At 37.1% G+C, this 17,217-nt stretch overlaps 2 protein-coding genes across 2 annotated transcripts in view; one reads left to right on the forward strand and one right to left on the reverse strand.

Annotated features, from left to right (window-relative positions):
- Positions 1 to 3,046: 3,046 nt before the first annotated feature.
- LOC138029152 (G2/mitotic-specific cyclin-B3-like) lies at positions 3,047 to 7,894 on the reverse strand. The gene is made up of 9 exons (XM_068876855.1): positions 7,737 to 7,894; positions 7,485 to 7,616; positions 7,091 to 7,371; positions 6,791 to 6,880; positions 6,495 to 6,546; positions 5,848 to 5,958; positions 5,179 to 5,412; positions 4,457 to 4,612; positions 3,047 to 3,857 (listed from the first exon to the last, which is right to left on the reverse strand). Exons 1-9 carry the CDS (start codon positions 7,791 to 7,793, stop codon positions 3,510 to 3,512), a joined length of 1,461 nt encoding a protein of 486 aa, XP_068732956.1. The 5' UTR covers positions 7,794 to 7,894; the 3' UTR covers positions 3,047 to 3,509.
- Positions 7,895 to 8,301: 407 nt separating this feature from the next.
- LOC138028707 (kidney mitochondrial carrier protein 1-like) overlaps positions 8,302 to 17,217 on the forward strand; it is a 10,911-nt gene continuing 1,995 nt past the window's right edge. Inside the window, exons 1-9 of the mRNA XM_068876309.1 lie at positions 8,302 to 8,421; positions 9,384 to 9,531; positions 12,499 to 12,593; positions 12,685 to 12,770; positions 12,955 to 13,062; positions 13,462 to 13,586; positions 14,032 to 14,092; positions 15,760 to 15,849; positions 16,167 to 16,247. Of these exons, the coding sequence (XP_068732410.1) occupies positions 8,367 to 8,421; positions 9,384 to 9,531; positions 12,499 to 12,593; positions 12,685 to 12,770; positions 12,955 to 13,062; positions 13,462 to 13,586; positions 14,032 to 14,092; positions 15,760 to 15,849; positions 16,167 to 16,247 (849 nt within the window). The 5' untranslated portion in view covers positions 8,302 to 8,366. The remainder of the gene's footprint in view (positions 8,422 to 9,383; positions 9,532 to 12,498; positions 12,594 to 12,684; positions 12,771 to 12,954; positions 13,063 to 13,461; positions 13,587 to 14,031; positions 14,093 to 15,759; positions 15,850 to 16,166; positions 16,248 to 17,217) is intronic.

A 17,217-nucleotide genomic window follows, 5' to 3' on the forward strand; every position in this document is an offset into this window, starting at 1 on the left:
AGTTTGACCAAACAATCGGCCATTTTTGAAAATTTTCGCTTGGTCCCCCCTTTGCTATTTTGCCAAAAACCGCGGTTTTCGACACGTTTGGAAAAAATGTCATTTCTCGTCCAATAGGCGGTTTTTCATGCGGTATTTTGCAAAGCAGAAATCTAGGATAGTTTAGCTTTCCATGCATACCAATTAGGCTATTCTACGACTTGTATATCCTATTGTTTTAGCCTTTCGAAGTTTGCCCAAAAAATCGGCCATTTTTGAAAAATGTCCCTTAGGCTAAAACCAATTAGGCCATTCTACGACTTGTAGTTCCTATTTTTTTACCCTTCCGAAAGTTGCCCAAAAAATCGGCCAATTTTGAAAATTTTTCCTCGGTCCCCCCTTTGCTATTTCACCAAAAACCGCGGTTTTCGACACCTTTGGAAAAAATATCATTTCTCGTCTAATAAGTGTTTTTTTATGCGGTTTTTTTGCATAGCAGAAATCTAGGATAGTGTAGCTTTCCATCCATACCAATTAGGCTATTCTACGACATGTATTCCTTAATTTTTTAGCCTTCCGAAATTTGCCCAAAAAATTGGCAATTTTTGAAAAATGTCCCTTCGTCCCTCCTTTGTTATTTTGCCAAAACCGCAGTTTTCGACCCGTTTGGAAAAAAGTCATTTGTCGTCGAATAGGTGTTTTTTCATGCGGTTTTTTGCATAGCAGAAATCTAGGATAGTTTAGCTTTCGATCCATACCAATTAAGCGCTTCTACGACTTGTATTTCCTATTTTTTTAGCCTTCGAAGTTTGCCCAAAAGATCGGCCATTTTTGAAATTTTTCCCTTGGTCCCTCCTTTGCTATTTTGCCAAAAACCGCAGTTTTTGACACTTCTGAAAAAAATGTTATTTCTCGTCTAATAGGTATTTTTTATGCGGTTTTTTGCATAGCAGAAATCTAGGATAGTTTAGCTTTCGATCCATACCAATTAGGCGCTTCTACGACTTGTATTTCCTATTTTTTTAGCCTTCGAAGTTTGCCCAAAAGATCGGCCATTTTTGAAATTTTTCCTTTGGTCCCTCCTTTGCTATTTTGCCAAAAACCGCAGTTTTTGACACTTCTGAAAAAAATTTCATTTCTCGTCTAATAGGTATTTTTCATGCGGTTTTTTGCATAGCAGAAATCTAGGATAGTTTAGCTTTCCATCCATACCAATTAGGCTATTCTACGACTTGTATTTCCTATTTTTTTAGCCTTCCGAAAGTTGCCCAAAAAATCGGCCATTTTTGAAAAATTTCCCTTGGTCCCCCCTTTTTTATTTTGCCAAAAACCGCGGTTTTCGACACTTTTGGAAAAAATGTCATTTCTCGTCTAATAGGTGTTTTTTCATGCGGTTTTTTGCATAGCAGAAATCTAGGATAGTTTAGCTTTCCATCCATACCAATTAGGCTATTCTACGACTTGTATTTCCTCTTTTTTTAGCCTTCCGAAAGTTGCCCAAAAAATCGGCCAATTTTGAAAATTTTCTCTTGGTCCCCCCTTTGCTATTTTGCCAAAACGGCAGTTTTTGACACTTTTGGAAAAAATGTCATTTCTCGTCTAATAAGTGTTTTTTCATGCGGCTTTTTACATAGCAGAAATCTAGGATAGTTTAGCTTTCCATGCATACCAATTAGGCTATTCTACGACTTGTATTTGCTATTGTTTTAGCCTTCCGAAAGTTGCCCAAAAAATCGGCCATTTTTGAAAATTTTAACTTGGTTCCCCTTTTGGTATTTTGCAAAAAACCGCGGTTTTCGACAGTTTTGGAAAAAGTGTCATTTCTCGTCTAATAGGTGTTTTTTCAAGCGGTTTTTGCATAGCAGAAATTTAGGGTAGTTTAGCTTTCCATGCATACCAATTAGGCTATTCTACGACTTGTATTTGCTATTGTTTTAGCCTTCCGAAAGTTGCCCAAAAAATTGGCCATTTTTTAAAATTTTCCCTTGGTCCCCCCTTTGCTATTTTGCCAAAAACCGCGGGTTTTGACACTTTTGGAAATAATGTCATTTCTCGTCTAATAAGTGTTTTTTCATGCGGCTTTTTACATAGCAGAAATCTAGGATAGTTTAGCTTTCCATGCATACCAATTAGGCGCTTCTACGACTTGTATTTCCTATTTTTTTAGCCTTGCGAAAATTGCCCAAAAAATCGGCCATTTTTGAAACTTTTCCCTTGGTCCCCCCTTTGCGATTTTGCCTAAAACCGCGGTTTTCGACACTTTTCGAAAAAATTTCATTTCCCGTCTAATAGGTGTTTTTTTATGCGGTTTTTTGCATAGCAGAAATCTAGGATAGTTTAGCTTTCCATGCATACCAATTAGGCGCTTCTACGACTTGTATTTCCTATTTTTTTAGCCTTCCGAAAGTTGCCCAAAAAATCGGCCAATTTTGAAATTTTTCCTTTGCCATCCCTTTGCTATTTTGTCAAAAACTACGGTTTTCGACACTTAAAGGAAAAATTTCATTTCCCGTCTAATATGTGTTTTCTCATGCGGTTTTTTGCATAGCAGAAATCTAGGATAGTTTAGCTTTCCATCCATACCAATTAGGCTATTCTACGACTTGTATTTCCTATTTTTTTAGCCTTCCGAAGTTTGCCCAAAAATCGGCCATTTTTGAAAATTTTCCCTTGGTCCCCCCTTTGCTATTTTGCGAAAAATGGCTATTTTCGATACTTTTGGAAAAAATGTTATTTCTCGTCTAATAGGTGTTTTGTTATGCGGTTTTTGCATAGCACAAATGAAGGATAGTTTATCTTTCAATCCACACTATTTAGGCCATCAGGCGACTTGTATTTTCTAGTTTTTTAGCCTTGGGAAGTTCGACCAAAAAAATCGGCCATTTTTGAAAATTTTCCCTTGGTCCGCATTTTGTATTTTGCGTCATTTTTGATACTTTTGGAAAATTTGTTATTTCTCGTCCAATAGGTCTTTTTTCATTCGGTTTTTTGCATAGTACAAGTCTAGGATGTAGTTAAGCTAGCAGTGCATGAACAGAAATTTCAAAGAAACTAAGTACCAAGGAAATTTCATCTCACAAGGTTAACATAATTTTATTTATATTTAAAAGATAAAAACCATACTAGAGTAAGTTATAGCTTAATGCTTGGTTCTCTTAAAATAACAAGCTAAAAGGATGCAAACTCAAACTTACACCAGTTTCAGTTTTTGTACACCTTACAATTATGCACAAGATAGAAGAGTTGCATCCAACTAAATGAAACATTTAATAAGTAACGAAGAGGAAAAACAGCACGTATTTAAAATCATGCTGGTAATGGAATACCGCATTTCTGCCTTTTTCTTCATTCAAAATAATAAAATTCACTATCCTTAAATAAAATGATCCAAATTAAAATAACTTTCTGGCAACATGTCTGTTTATCTTAAATCTATTATTGCAACTAGCTTATTCTAAGAAAAAAATCTCTAATGTCGTTTGGTAGTATTTACAATAGGGCTATGACAAATTTACAAAATTAACAGGCGTCTATATTTTATCTTGAATCGTTAATATGTCCACAGCAGGAATTTTCGCAACCTCATGAAACACTTTGTGAGAATACTTGTTTCTTATGGTCATGAGGTTTCTGTGCGGTGGAGCAGCATTCATTGCATTAAGATGCAATACACAGTCTCGCAGCTCACTCTTTTCATACCCTGTGTAATGTACTAGGGTTGGCGTCCAGTCAGTGTGCCAATCCTTCATCAGCAAGGCCAGGTAAAGGCATGATGCTGCAATGTGCGAAGCCCTGTAGGCAATGAAGCGGCTCTCTAGGAGAGAAGACTCCAGAAGGAAACGGGCCAACGTAAGGGTCTCAATATCTGCAAAGGCAGCCTACAAAAACAATTCAACAGATCATAGGTGCATGTATCAAAAGAAGTTAAATGGTTCAATTCTTCATGGCATTTAATAAATACCTGAGTCACTCTTCAGCTAAAATGGGAGCATAAATATCATGGAAGAGCTGATTTTGTAGCCACCCCCCTCGCCCCTGTACGCCAAAAAACACAAGCCCTTATATGCTAAATTTGTTTGATGATGATGATGATGGTAATGGCCATCCCTGCTTGATTTCTAAGCCTGAAAGTGACTGAAGGCTACAAAATTGTTTCAATGTATATAGACCTACTGGTGATGACCCAAGCATGACCCCCTCAAAAACCAATATTTTACTTGATTTGCTTTCATTGTTAATTTCAGTTTACATTACCCCTGATTAGTGCTCCAGTGCTAGAACAGCTAGACATTTAAGTTCCTTTCCTTTCATTTCCTTAGATTATACCTGAGTTTTCCATACATGTATACTCGCTCTTTAAAATGTTTACCTGCAGACAATCATATGATCCTAAGCATATATAAACATTTAAACCTTAATGTGGAACAGTAGGGGGATTGTTAAAAGAGGAGAAAGCATTTAAAAAGGTTTTTGTTACCTTGGCATATCTTCTAAGGAATCTGTATGGTATTGGAATGTTTATATCAAACCCAAGGCTACGTATTATTCTACTCTCCATAGCAGTAAACTGATGCTGTTGGTATGCATCATCGCAGATGTAAATAAAATCATCCATACAGGGTGGGTGACGCTCCTGGAAAAAGGAAAGAGAATCATTGGAGCTTCTGTTTTCACTATTTAAGTTTGGTAATATCATTTTCAGAAAGCACAACACACCAACAACAATAATAATAATGGAAACTATTTGTCTTCAAATACAGTTGTAAACCTCTCTACATATAGGCAATTAACAACTGGCTACTTGAAATTGAGTGATATACTTGTATACTGTATTTACAAATGAATGAAAAAAAAAAAATTACAGTTTTATTAAGTCTGGGCTATCCCAAGTCTTATTTCTACAACAGAAGATAAAAATTAATATGTCACTCTAATGGCTAGACTTATCATTTTTTTGATTATATAGTGTTGTTGTGTTTTGTCAATGCCAATGTCATTCATCATTTCTAAGAACGTAGAGCATTCGTTGGAGATAATAATAATAGTAATAATAATAATAATAACTATTATTATTATCACTGCTGGACTATTCCAGCATCCCAACAAATCTCCAGCAAAAATTTTGAAGCTTTAGACAGTTTGGCACGAATGCAATGTTCTTTCATCAGTCCTAAGAGCTCCATCTGTAAAAGGAATTACCTCAATTTTAGAAGAGATGATGAGTGTGGTTGCACCAATAAGCTGAAGTTCATCTCTCTTGATATTGGGTGTCTGGTCCAGAAAATGATCAAAAAGCTTGACTCCCAGATAGAGAGTCTCGTGGTAGAGTTCAAAACACTCTTGCACTTCCACTAACCAGTCTACCAAAATGGAACGCATTTGAGGAGTTATGTCAGTTCGAGTCTCCATGTAGTTGGATAGCGGGAACAACTCCTAAAATTTAAGAAAGGTTTTCCACATTGGACCAGTTTTTCCTCATCACTATAAATTACTGAACAACCAAAAAATCATTCAATTTTAAGAAGGGAACATAAAATTAATTAATGTGCTTTTTTTCCTCAATAAATATATAGTACATGTACTATTGTTTGCCAGGTTGCCAATCATTTTAGCCAGTCACTTTCTCACATCGGGCAGATCTCCCACCAATAGCATTGCTCCAATTTGTAAGATTAAAGCCCCCTCACAACCCACATTGTCCCTTAATTCACTGTGATAAAGGGTTAATATGCTTGAAACCTCAGTTACATGATTGCAACTTCAACCTCCCTTCAGGGGCAAATTTATTTTATCAGCTCAGTTGATACCTGTCCAATGAATTCTCAAACTATTGTAGTTTATTACATGTTTGTGCCTAAATGGACCCACCTCTCTAGATTTCATGTTAACAAAGATCTCGTGTGCATACTCAGACACTGTAACAGGATCAGATGTGTCTGCATCAATATCAATCACTTGGTTTTCAGCTGAATCCTCAGCCTGGGAATAACGCAAAACTTGATCAGGTAGATCACAATGCTATTTCTATACAATGTTTACAGAAGGAGTTTAACCTACAAGTGCAGTAACAGTATGCAGATCCAATACCCTTACTAAAAGGTCACACCACCTCTTAAAACATAGAAGACTGGATATTCATTTTGAATCTGTCCTTGACGTAACTTGTGTCCTTAATCCTAACGTAGAGTAATTGACAATATTTTTTACAATTGTTTGTGTACATGTTGTAAAAAAGATTGATGCTATTCATGGTGGTGAAGTACAATAATAACAAACTAAGTATTCTCGTTTGCCTCACGATGTGGTGACTTGTGCTAAAAACCAACCAATCACAGCGGAGCATCCTGCTTAAAAGGTGACGTGTAACCACTCCACCTCATCGCCTGATGAAGACTAGCAGTATGCAATAAAAACGTCACGATCTACATCACAAGTGACCACGTCATGAGACAAATGAGAATACTTTATGATTATTGTTTGTGTACAGTATAAAATAGCTTACTTTACCATCTTACCTTTTCATCCTCTTGTTGGTTTTCTGCCTCATCTTTTTCGTTTTTATCTGAACTAAAAAAAAAAGAAAACAATGGTCAACAATGGACTTGATTAGTGCAATCAAGACATTTGAAACATTTATTAGGCTGAAATTTGCGTTTTGCAAAAGGCAAAGAAACTTGTTTGATTCTGGCTCATTTCTTGCCTAGTGCTACCTACAAATAATTAGAAACTTCTAAAAATGAGGGACAAGTTAAAGAGAATTTTACAAGCAATATTCACTTTAAAACTTCTATAACAAAAACGTATTTAATACCTGGAGGATGCTTCTCCCAAGCTTGAAATTGCAGAATTACTGCCACTTACAGCCAAGCTGACATCATCAAGAACTTCTCCTGTACTGCTCCTGTTCAGGAATAATATTATGTCATGGGAAAGTAAGTTTAATCCGCTGGCACTTGCCTATGCTGAACCCTAAAAAGTTCAAATTCTTTTACTATGCAGCCAAGAAAATTTAAGAAATTAACAGCAACAGTATATAAACTTTTGGGAGTTGGTTCCTTTGACAAACTCTGCAACTATGTTCTGTTCTTTTTTCTGTCAGAAATTGACAAACCTTGTTGATTGCAGAGTGTCTTGAGTTGTCGCCACAGAGTCTTGAAGTGAGTCTGTTGACGAGCATTTGATTTTACCAGAGGGAGAGTTGTCCTCTTCTTCAGCAATCTCTGGTTTGGTATCGAATGATTCCGTCTCTTTGCTTGGTCTTCGCTTGGATTTTTCCTTGACACAGGTGACCTTCGCCTTGCCTTGTCGCTGCTTTTGAAGTTCTTTCCGAATCACACCGCTTACCGTGGCTTTCTTTTTTTGACCCTTGCCCAACTGCGGTTCTAAGGTTGCCTGAAAACCGATGAAAAACGCGTGAACAAAGCTTTCTCTCTCTCTCTCTCTCTCTCTCTATCTCAACCAAATCAAAACAGAAAGGAATGTTTTGAAATAGTGAAGAAACTTACATTTGTGATATCACCGAAGGCAGACCTCTTCCTTGATGGGGCATTGTCTGGAGAACATTCGGCCGAACGTTTTGCTTGTTCCACAGCTTTTAAAGCAATTTGCACCACTTCGTTTTCATCTGAAGGTCTCTTCTGCTTACAAAAAAAGAAAATTTCATGGGTCGGTGTTATACTTGAGTGAAATGGAACGCTCAGAAAAAAATTTATATACGAGCACACCCAAAACGTGGTTGAATATGACCGCTATCTAACCTTCGATATTTTCTGGAAAACCGCGGTAACTTGCACTTTTGAACGTGTCTTGACCATCTTTCTTAAAAATGAACTTAACTCCGTTCCAAAATTTGCTTGAACTCTGGTTGGAAGTCTTATTCACTCCTTTCACTTCGACTTTTTCGATTTGTATGTGAAAACGATTTCAGATTTTGCGGGTTTAAAAGGACACGTTATTTGATTGGCTGGGTATTTTACTATAAACCAATCACAAAGCAGGAAATTTATTCTATTGATACGTTTCCATAGAAACAACAGCCTCTTTTTAAATTTTTCTTAGCACCCAGTTTTCCTTGAGTTCTTTCATTTGGTGACAAATCATGGGCGCAAGCTCGCGTTACGTCACCAACCACACTGAATAAAACAAAACGAAATAAACAAGGTGAATTAACTTACTTTATTTCGTTCTTTCATTAATAACTTTTTTCTTCTTTGCTCCTTTGAAGTGAAACTAGTTCAAAAAACAAAAAAATACTTGTCTGGTCGAAAACAGTGTTGTCACTGACGTGACACTGACAGTCACGTCTCGCGCGTAACGCGAGCTTGGACCGCCTTACCCTGCTCGCCTATGATTTATTTAAGAAATTTTTATCTCGGAGAATCCATTGTATGGATTACAGACCGTTTATCTATGGAGGATTAGCCTCTATGACAGCAGAAATTGGTAATTTTGTTATTTACAATTTTGAAAATCTTGTTCTCAGCTGAAGTTCCTCACCGCTAATTAGGGAAATTGTTTTTTGTTAAGTACGGTATCAAAATCAATTAATTGTAAAGTAAGAGATCGCTTTGAATCGGCCAAACATTCTCTCGTAGTCACGATGGTTTTATGACAGGATTCCCGCTATAATAACAATGTTTCCAGTTTACAAATAACGTCAATTTCAAGCTTTTGATCATGCAGCTTACAATATTTAAGCTCAAATTTGCCAACTACCGAACAAAAGAAGCCATTGTTTTCAACAGCGAATAAAGCTCCGGTTGACTTATTAATGACATTTGGTAACATCACGGAGAATATCTATTTACCATTACTATAAATTAATATTTGTCACTTTCTCTAATCTGATTGGCTGAGAGCTTTAGGTACTGAATCATGACCATTACATAATTTTTAAGTTCAAGATATGTTGACTTTGCTGGCATTTGTACTTGCAAAATTGCGAGGAGTAACTGCAGAATACCCTGCCACTATTGTGTTCTTGAAGCGGCATCACTTGAAGAACTATATTATTGTAGGAACATGACAATTTACATTATTCATATGCAAATGAGTGGCCAGGTATTCTACAATTTAGCTGATTGCTACTTCACTCTGTGGTCTCCTGAGTTGATGTATTTTATGACTTATCATTGATAAAACATTCCATGGTCTTTTTTATTGGCTTCACTCCGTGGCAGATGACCTCTGGATCATAGTCTTCATATTGTATGACATGTATTCTTCATCTACAATCTACTTTCTGTGTTATCATTCTTGAGTATTTTGACATCAGGAAGGGTCTTGTGCACTTTTAGCGGCCAGAATGCCTCTATTTTGAGATCTTTGTGGTGCAGTAAAAAAAATTACAGATAAGTCTTTGAGACTTTTCACAGCTCATTTGGTTTTTCTCTGTTTTGTGACAGGAACTTTTCCCATTGATACCATTAAGACAAGACTACAACTTCAAGGTCAGGTCATTGATGTCAAGCAAAAAGAGATCAGATACCAAGGAATGCTCCATGCTTTTGTGAGGATCACCAAGGAAGATGGCTTCAAGGCTCTTTTCAATGGGTACTTGTTCTTTTGTCTGGAGCATAACAGTGTCTGATTTATGTTTTAATAGAGATCTGACCACTTATGCAAGCAGATTTCTTTTTTCCCTTGTCCCCAGTGGTTATATTGATGGCCTCTCTCAAGGTAACAAGGTAGAAAAGTAGGGAAAGCCTGGGTTCAAGCTGTTGGCTTCTGCAAAACCAGGTTAATTTGTTTATGTAATAGTTAAAAGGGAGAAGTGATCCTTACACTAACCTGGATAATTTAAGGATGGTGCCTACTATTGTTATTGCACATACGTTCTGCACATCTCCACATACTCGGATTTCCTATCGGTAGTGCTTTAAACTACTGCAGGGATATTTTTGCGCTGTTTAAATTTATGCGGAGAAAGCAGAACTTAGCAAGTGCTCTTGGTATCCAAAAAGAAAATTGGGGGTAACCATGCATTTTTCAGAGATAATTAAGCTTAAATTTGGAAAGGAACGACATACGTTGCTTTGTATTTTAAAGCTTTTTGCAAATATTGTTGATTAATTATCTTTGAAAAATGCGTGGTTACCCCCAATTTTCTTTTTGGATTTTAATAACACTTGTTGAGATCTGCTTTTCCTGCATATTCATAAAACCGCTCAAAAATACCTTTCAATTAGTAGGCACTGTCCTTAAGCAGTAATAATAAATTATGGTCTCTAGTATACTTAGACACGTGAAACGGGATTCAAACCTATGACCTCTGCAATACCAGTGCAATGCTCTACCAACTAAGCTATGAAGAGCAGGTCAGTTTGTCGGGCTCATTTGTTTTGGTGAAGGACTCGATGAATGAAATAAAAATAATGTATATTTGAAGTGTGGGTTTATAGACAAATCCCTTTGGAGCCACCAAATGGGTGGTATATAGGTGTTTATAATAGGATAATCACATGACTTTTGGAGGGCATATAGTTTATTTGTGGCCCGAGTAGCATCATTTGTCAGAATTTTGGTTGGTACGTCCAACCATGGAATATGCGTGTCCTGTGTGGAATCCTCACCAGCAATATCTATCTGATAAACTCGAAAAAATTCAGAGGAATGTCTCAAGATGGATTTTAGGGAGTTCCATTGAGTACAATGAACGTTTAGAATACCTGGGATGGCCAAGTCTTCACTCTCGTCGTGACTTTCTTAGTATAGTCCAATTATTTAAGTTTATTAATGGTTTTTCTAAAGTCAATTTACATGATTACTTACAGTTTTCGAAAGGTCGTACCAGGTCTGCTCATGGTTACAAAATTTGGACACCATATGCTCGAACTAACATCTATAAATTCTCCTTTTGGCTTAGGTATATTAATACGTGGAATGATCTGTCATTGTAATTCTGTCAGTAAATTTAAGAAAGGTCTTAAAAGTTATTTATAGAACGTGACTCAGTAATCTTTTTATCCATTCATTTTTCTTTACTCTTTGTAAATATTCTACATTTTCTCCATGTTTATAGTTAAAATATTTTTAATGACCGTATAATGTATTTATATTTTATAGTTTCTTAATATTTCTATATTTAATGTTTATTAATATATCTTTTTTATTCTAATCTGTTTTGGGGGTTGCCGTATATGAGGATTCAGTTCTTCCCTGGCAGCACCCTTTTTGCGATGTTCTTTGCAAATAAAGTTGTTATAAATAAATTTTGACAAAATGCGCGTGAAATTATTTCCTTATTTCACTCGTCGCCATTTGATTACACATACTTATCAATACACAAGGCCAAATGAAGGCATGCCAATTCATTTAATAAGAAAAAATTGTTTAACAGAGATGTAGCATGAAACTATGGTATGGAAAGTTGTTGCTACAACATGATCAGCTAATGTCCCTCAGTGTATACAAAAACAAAGGTTGTGAGAATGAAAGGAATGTATATATTTGAAGTGCGGGTTGTAGACCAAATGTAGAAGTATTAATCCTCGCACTTAAATAGGACAATCTCATTGGCCAATCGAAGTTTTTTGACATCTCTTCAGCCAATCAGTCAGGGCGGCAAGTGTATTTTCAGCCCACACATTTCCTGTTTGGCCCGCAAAAAGGCACATTTTACAGAGGGCAGTTTGTCATTTGGCCACGCGTATTGATAATAAGACACAATAGTCCGTTACTAGGAGCGAACAACAGCTCTATATTCCTGTCATGCCATTTTTACAGACCATGATTTAGTTTTAGATTAAACTTCCTGTGAATGAGACTCCCACAGGAGCCCGATGACCAATCATAAGAAACTAACTTGACATCATAGCATCGCCAAACCGGAACTGTCTTTGTGTTTTTTTCAGGAAAAGGTAGTCTAAAAATAGATTGGTCTTTAAAAATGCAACGACTCACTAAGGAAGTTGTTTGCACCAAGCCATGGGCTCCAGCTTAAATTATCCAGATAAGTGCGACATCACTTCTCTCTTTCATCTTAAGATTTTTCTGCCTGTAAAATATGTGGAATTTACGATATCAGGGGTGGTCCACAGGGGTAGTCCATGGAGCGGGTCCACAGGGGTGGTCCATGGACCTGTGGTCCATGTTTTGTAAACATCCTGACCTATATGATGCCAGTGCAATGCATCGACCACCTGAGCTATGAAGTCACTGAGTTCGGAGTAGGTCAATTTGTTCAGGGCTCATACATGTATGTGTTAAATTATGTAACATTTAAAGCATGAGCAGTGTTCTGCCAGCTATTAAATCCAGAGGTCTGAAAAATTTTAACAAAATTTGTCATCTAATGATAGTACAAGCAAGTGTACTCAAACCTTTGTGAAAGTTTTATTATTATTTTTTCATGGCTAAATGCAGTTTATAAAAACAATATTCAGAACATTTTGTTGATAATTTTGCACAATCTTTTAAGTTGCCGAAAACAAAGCATTACCCATACCTGTTAATTCTATAGAGGGTTATGTTGATGATTAAATTTGGCTAATTTCTATTTTTTGAAACACCTGTTGCTAGGGTTGCCCCAGCTCTCCTTCGGCAGGCAACATATGGATCTCTTAAACTAGGGTTTTATCATGCTCTTAAGAGAAGACTTGTCAGAAACCCAAAAGGTAAGGTCAAGCAGTTCTCTAAAGTGACCGTTTTACTACCATAAAATGATTGCTGTTGACAAAATCTAATATATTCTTTGTTTTCTTGCAGATGAGACCCTCTATTACAATGTGATTGCTGGTATGGTGGCGGGTGCTTTGGCGTCAGCTATTTGTAACCCAACAGATGTGTTGAAGGTAGTGTGCACTGATCCTATTTGTTAACTAAAAGAAAGACAACAAGCCTAATTTGTACTCCCAAATTGCACAAAAACAATATTTATAATGATAATTTCTCACTTGTTCCTGTAACAATTCTGTTTAAAACTGGAATTAATATTAGCTGCACTTGCGACATGTACTTTTATTCTTACTGCTTCAGATTCGCATGCAAGCAGAGTATCAATCAGGTTCTGTTGCCATCAGAAAGGGACTGATCCACTCTTTTCTTTCTATATTCAAAGCAGAAGGAATCAGAGGGCTTTACAGGGTAAACAACAGATTATACGTTTTTGGTGTTGTAATGAAGTCCAAGCAAAATGACTTCACCATAGTTAACATAGCATTATTGTATCAAACAATAACAGATTGTGCAGAAAAAGAATACAAACAGTATTACTGAGTGGTTGAACTGTAAAGATTTGTATTGTAAAGCGCATGGCAGCATCTTTTTATGATTTACACACTAATTAGAAGCATTAAATTATTATTATTAATATTATTATTATTATTATTGTTGAAGAAAATAGTCGAAAATTGAGCCATTTTTATGCAGTATAAAGATGGCCAAATTCGAGGTGTGAAGTAAGCATAATGCAACTGTACAGTGAATCAGCTACCTCTTTAGTGGTATTATTAATAATTTATGCCCTCTTAATGTGCCGGACAGGGTGTTGGTCTAACAGCACAGAGAGCTGCAGTTATTGCTGGGGTAGAGCTGGCTGTATATGACTGGGTAAAAAAGAAGATTTTGGACCACAAGATAATGGATGACAACCCATACACACATTTTTGGTAAGAGCAAGCACTGCCTAGTGGATATCAAGACATCAATAATATTGACTTAGCTGTCAGAGGAAATCATAATCACACTTTTTCAGTCAATTGTACACAAGACAGCAATATTCAGATGTTGCTAAAGGGGGTAAAAATGCAATAGAAGCACAGATATTTTAGAGTGACAATAATTGGCAACAGAAAGAGGTTTAAAATTGTAAATGTTTTGAACCCAGGAGTCATATCATTAAGTAAAGTACGACCGTCAAAACACCTGGACAATCGTACATGTACTTTACTCAAAGAAAGAAGTTTACAAGGTAGCATTGCTCATATGTTCTCTTATGTCATTACTTGCTAGAATTGTATTTCACCAACTCCACAGTGTACCACATGAAACTAAAACAGAGCCTGATTACAGGTTAATTAATTGCTTTCTCTTTTAACATTTTTTGTTTCACAGTGCCAGTGGTGTGGCTGGTTTTGCTGGAGCAGTTGCATCTAATCCTATAGATGTTGTTAAGGTTAGTTAGGTTTTCATGAGCATAACAGTAAAGGAAAGGAACTTTATTTAAGTGTCTAATCTTCTAATGCCGTAGAGCACTAATTGGGGACACTGTAAATTGAAATTAACGAGTTAATCAAATCAAATGAAATTTTGGTTTTTGAGGAGAGGCCGGAAAACCGGAGTACTCGGAGAAAAACCTCTCGGTGCAGAGTAGAGAACCAACAAACTCAACCCACATATGACGCCAAGTCTGGGAATCGAACCCGGGCCACATTGGTGGGAGGCGAGTGCTCTCACCACTGCGCCAGCCCTGCTCCCCAGTCTGTCACTGACCATGTGATCAATAGAAATGGAGAGCTCTGGGGACAAGAATGAGCCTCAATGTGACTAAGTAGTGGGGATGGCGCAGTGTTGAGAGCTCTTGCCTCCCACCAATGTGGCTTAGGTTGGACTCCCAGACTTCAAGCCATTTTTTTCTCTTGAATCAGCTTATCAAAGGGGAATGGTGCTTGGCTCATCAAGTTTAACCAATCTCGCCCAGGTTACTCAAAGCATGGTTAGCACTAACCAGCATTAAATACCAAAGTTGTTGTTCTGTTCCGTTGTTTCGTTGTGTTTCATTGGCCCTGAAAAGCCCCTATGGGGAGCGGCCAATTAAGTTTGTATGTATGTATGTATGTATGTAAGGCTGCTGCCTAAGAAAATTATCTGGGAGCCCATTGGGCTTCCAACATTAAAAGTTAGTAGCCCGAATCATTTTTTCAAGAGCTCAGAATTAATTAATTAATTGACCCAGTCAGTTTTCCATATTTGGGAATCTCCTTGCATTACCAGGAGATGAACATGTTAACTTTACAAGGTAAAGAGTCATTTATTTGTGGAATTTGCTTAGCTTCCGTTCTCTCCAAGCATATCGCTTTTGTCATTGTTTAATCCCCAGCCGGGATCAAATTTACAAGAAAGTGAGGATGAATCAACTTGTAATAAGTTTGGCGCCCGTTTGGGCTACTTGTTTGGCCCAGCACTCGCAAATAAGCCGGGAAGGCACCCCAGGCGACTGGGAAACCGTTAGGCAGCAGCCTTGAATACCATGGAAACCTTCAGGTTGGCTTGCCCAATGAAAGGAAAACACCTGTTCTTGTCTATTCATTGAAGTTAAGTCCTGTTGAAACGGGGAAAACATCTTGATGGGTGACGCTGTGAGAAAACCGCATGCTGTGTTTACGAGAAGTTAGGGTGAAGTTGAGGACATTTTCTGCATCTGTCAACTCTGCGATTGTACTCAGAGCATGTTTCAGTCAATTCAAACCTAACTTTGGTTAGGTACTTTGGTTTTCATCCCTCGTCCAAATTGAATTTCAACTAATTACCTCTGGCTGTGGTGCTGACGTCATCTACATGTACATTCATATCATTATGTGGTTTGGGTGCAATTTGTCAAAATCTCGATAAGCCATGCCCTTCCAGTTCAGCCCACAACTTGCTTTAATTAATGATTGTCTTGTTTGAATGTTGTTTTAATATAAAACACCTGGGAAGAGAATCGTCACATTCATTTGGTGGAAAGTGGGCATCAGGTCTAGTTCCAGCATCTATGTACTCATAATGTTAGAACATTATGACTTGTAGGTTTAAATTAGCAGCATGGACTTAACACTGGCTCCATCATTGATTTCCTTGCAGACTAGAATGATGAATCAGAGAAACCTGAAAGTCAAACCCAGTGGTGCTGGAATTGTGATTTATAGGAGTGCTGCACATTGCTTAGTTATGGTAATTTACTATTACTAGCTTGCTGCTTGAATGAAAAACGCATGGTATCAATGATTATTCCCTGTTAAAATGTTTCGTTAGGCCTGCCACTTTAAGATGGTCTTTGCAGTCCCAGGAGCCGCAACTTCCGGGTAAACCCTTGAAATAAGTTAGTAAGAGGTTTATATGGAATGAATAAGCGTTATCAAAACAAAATTAATTCAGTTTGAGGGAGGCAAAAAGAGATTCTTGACACCTCCTGATTATCTCCACGCATTTCAACACTAAACAGAAAAATGTAAGCAGTAATATGTTTTATGTTTTCTTTTTATCTTTAGACTTCCAAGTCAGAGGGGATTTTTGCACTCTACCGAGGATTTGTTCCACAGTTCCTAAGGTTACTTCCATGGAATGTTTTTGTATCCTTAAAGTTCTGATAGGCGTAAATTATTAACAATGGAACCCCCCCCCCCCTTCCCCCCCCCTGCATGGGTGCCATGACGATTTGACACAGGTAGGTGTAATATTATTTTTGTATTAGCATTATTATAATTAGATGAAGTCATCATACATGTGGGTTGGTGTGGTCATTGTATTCTCAACCTCACGATTTGGTGTTTAAGACCTTGCTCTTCCACTGCGTTATTTACTATGGAAAAGCAACTTTGGTCAATCTTGCTTTACATCATCCTGAGGTGGTAGTTGGTTATGGCAGGATTACTGTTTTAAACCACGATTAGAACCTCAACAACACAGAGGTCTTAATTAAGGTGGCTCAAACCCGTTTCAACACTTGAAAGAAACGTTCTTAATAGAAGGATTGACACTACAACTCTTCATCACTTAACAACGATGTTATGGTACCATAGCAAACACCAATTATTGCTGAAAAAGATTCCGTCATTTTTGTGACTTAAAAAGTTACTGTGGCAACAGGAAAGCCCTGCAAAAACACCCCACATTATGGCTTTACATGTAGCTGCTCATATCTCAAAGATGAACTTGGTGACCCCATTTTTTATTTCTGAAGTGTAATCATCACGCCAGAATGAAACTTTCTGCAAAGTTTGAAAAAATTCTGTGGAGCAGATTCAGAGCCACCTTAAATAATTGAAAAGTTAAGGTAGCTCTGAATCTACTTCACAGATTTTCTTTTAACTTTGCAGAGAGTTTCATCTTGGCTTGCTGATCACTTTTGTGCAATAAAAAATTGGGGTCACCTAAATAGTTTTTCAGATATGAGCAACTAAAGGTATTTTTGCAAGGCTTTCCTTTTCCCATGGTAACTTGTTACGTCACAAAAATGACTGCATCTTGTTCAGCAATAACTGATGTTTCCTTAACATTGCTGTTACATGATTAAGTGTTGTAGTGTCAATCCTTCCAATA

This window comes from Montipora capricornis, chromosome 13 (genome assembly GCF_036669925.1).
Source record: "Montipora capricornis isolate CH-2021 chromosome 13, ASM3666992v2, whole genome shotgun sequence".
Lineage (NCBI taxonomy): Eukaryota > Metazoa > Cnidaria > Anthozoa > Scleractinia > Acroporidae > Montipora > Montipora capricornis.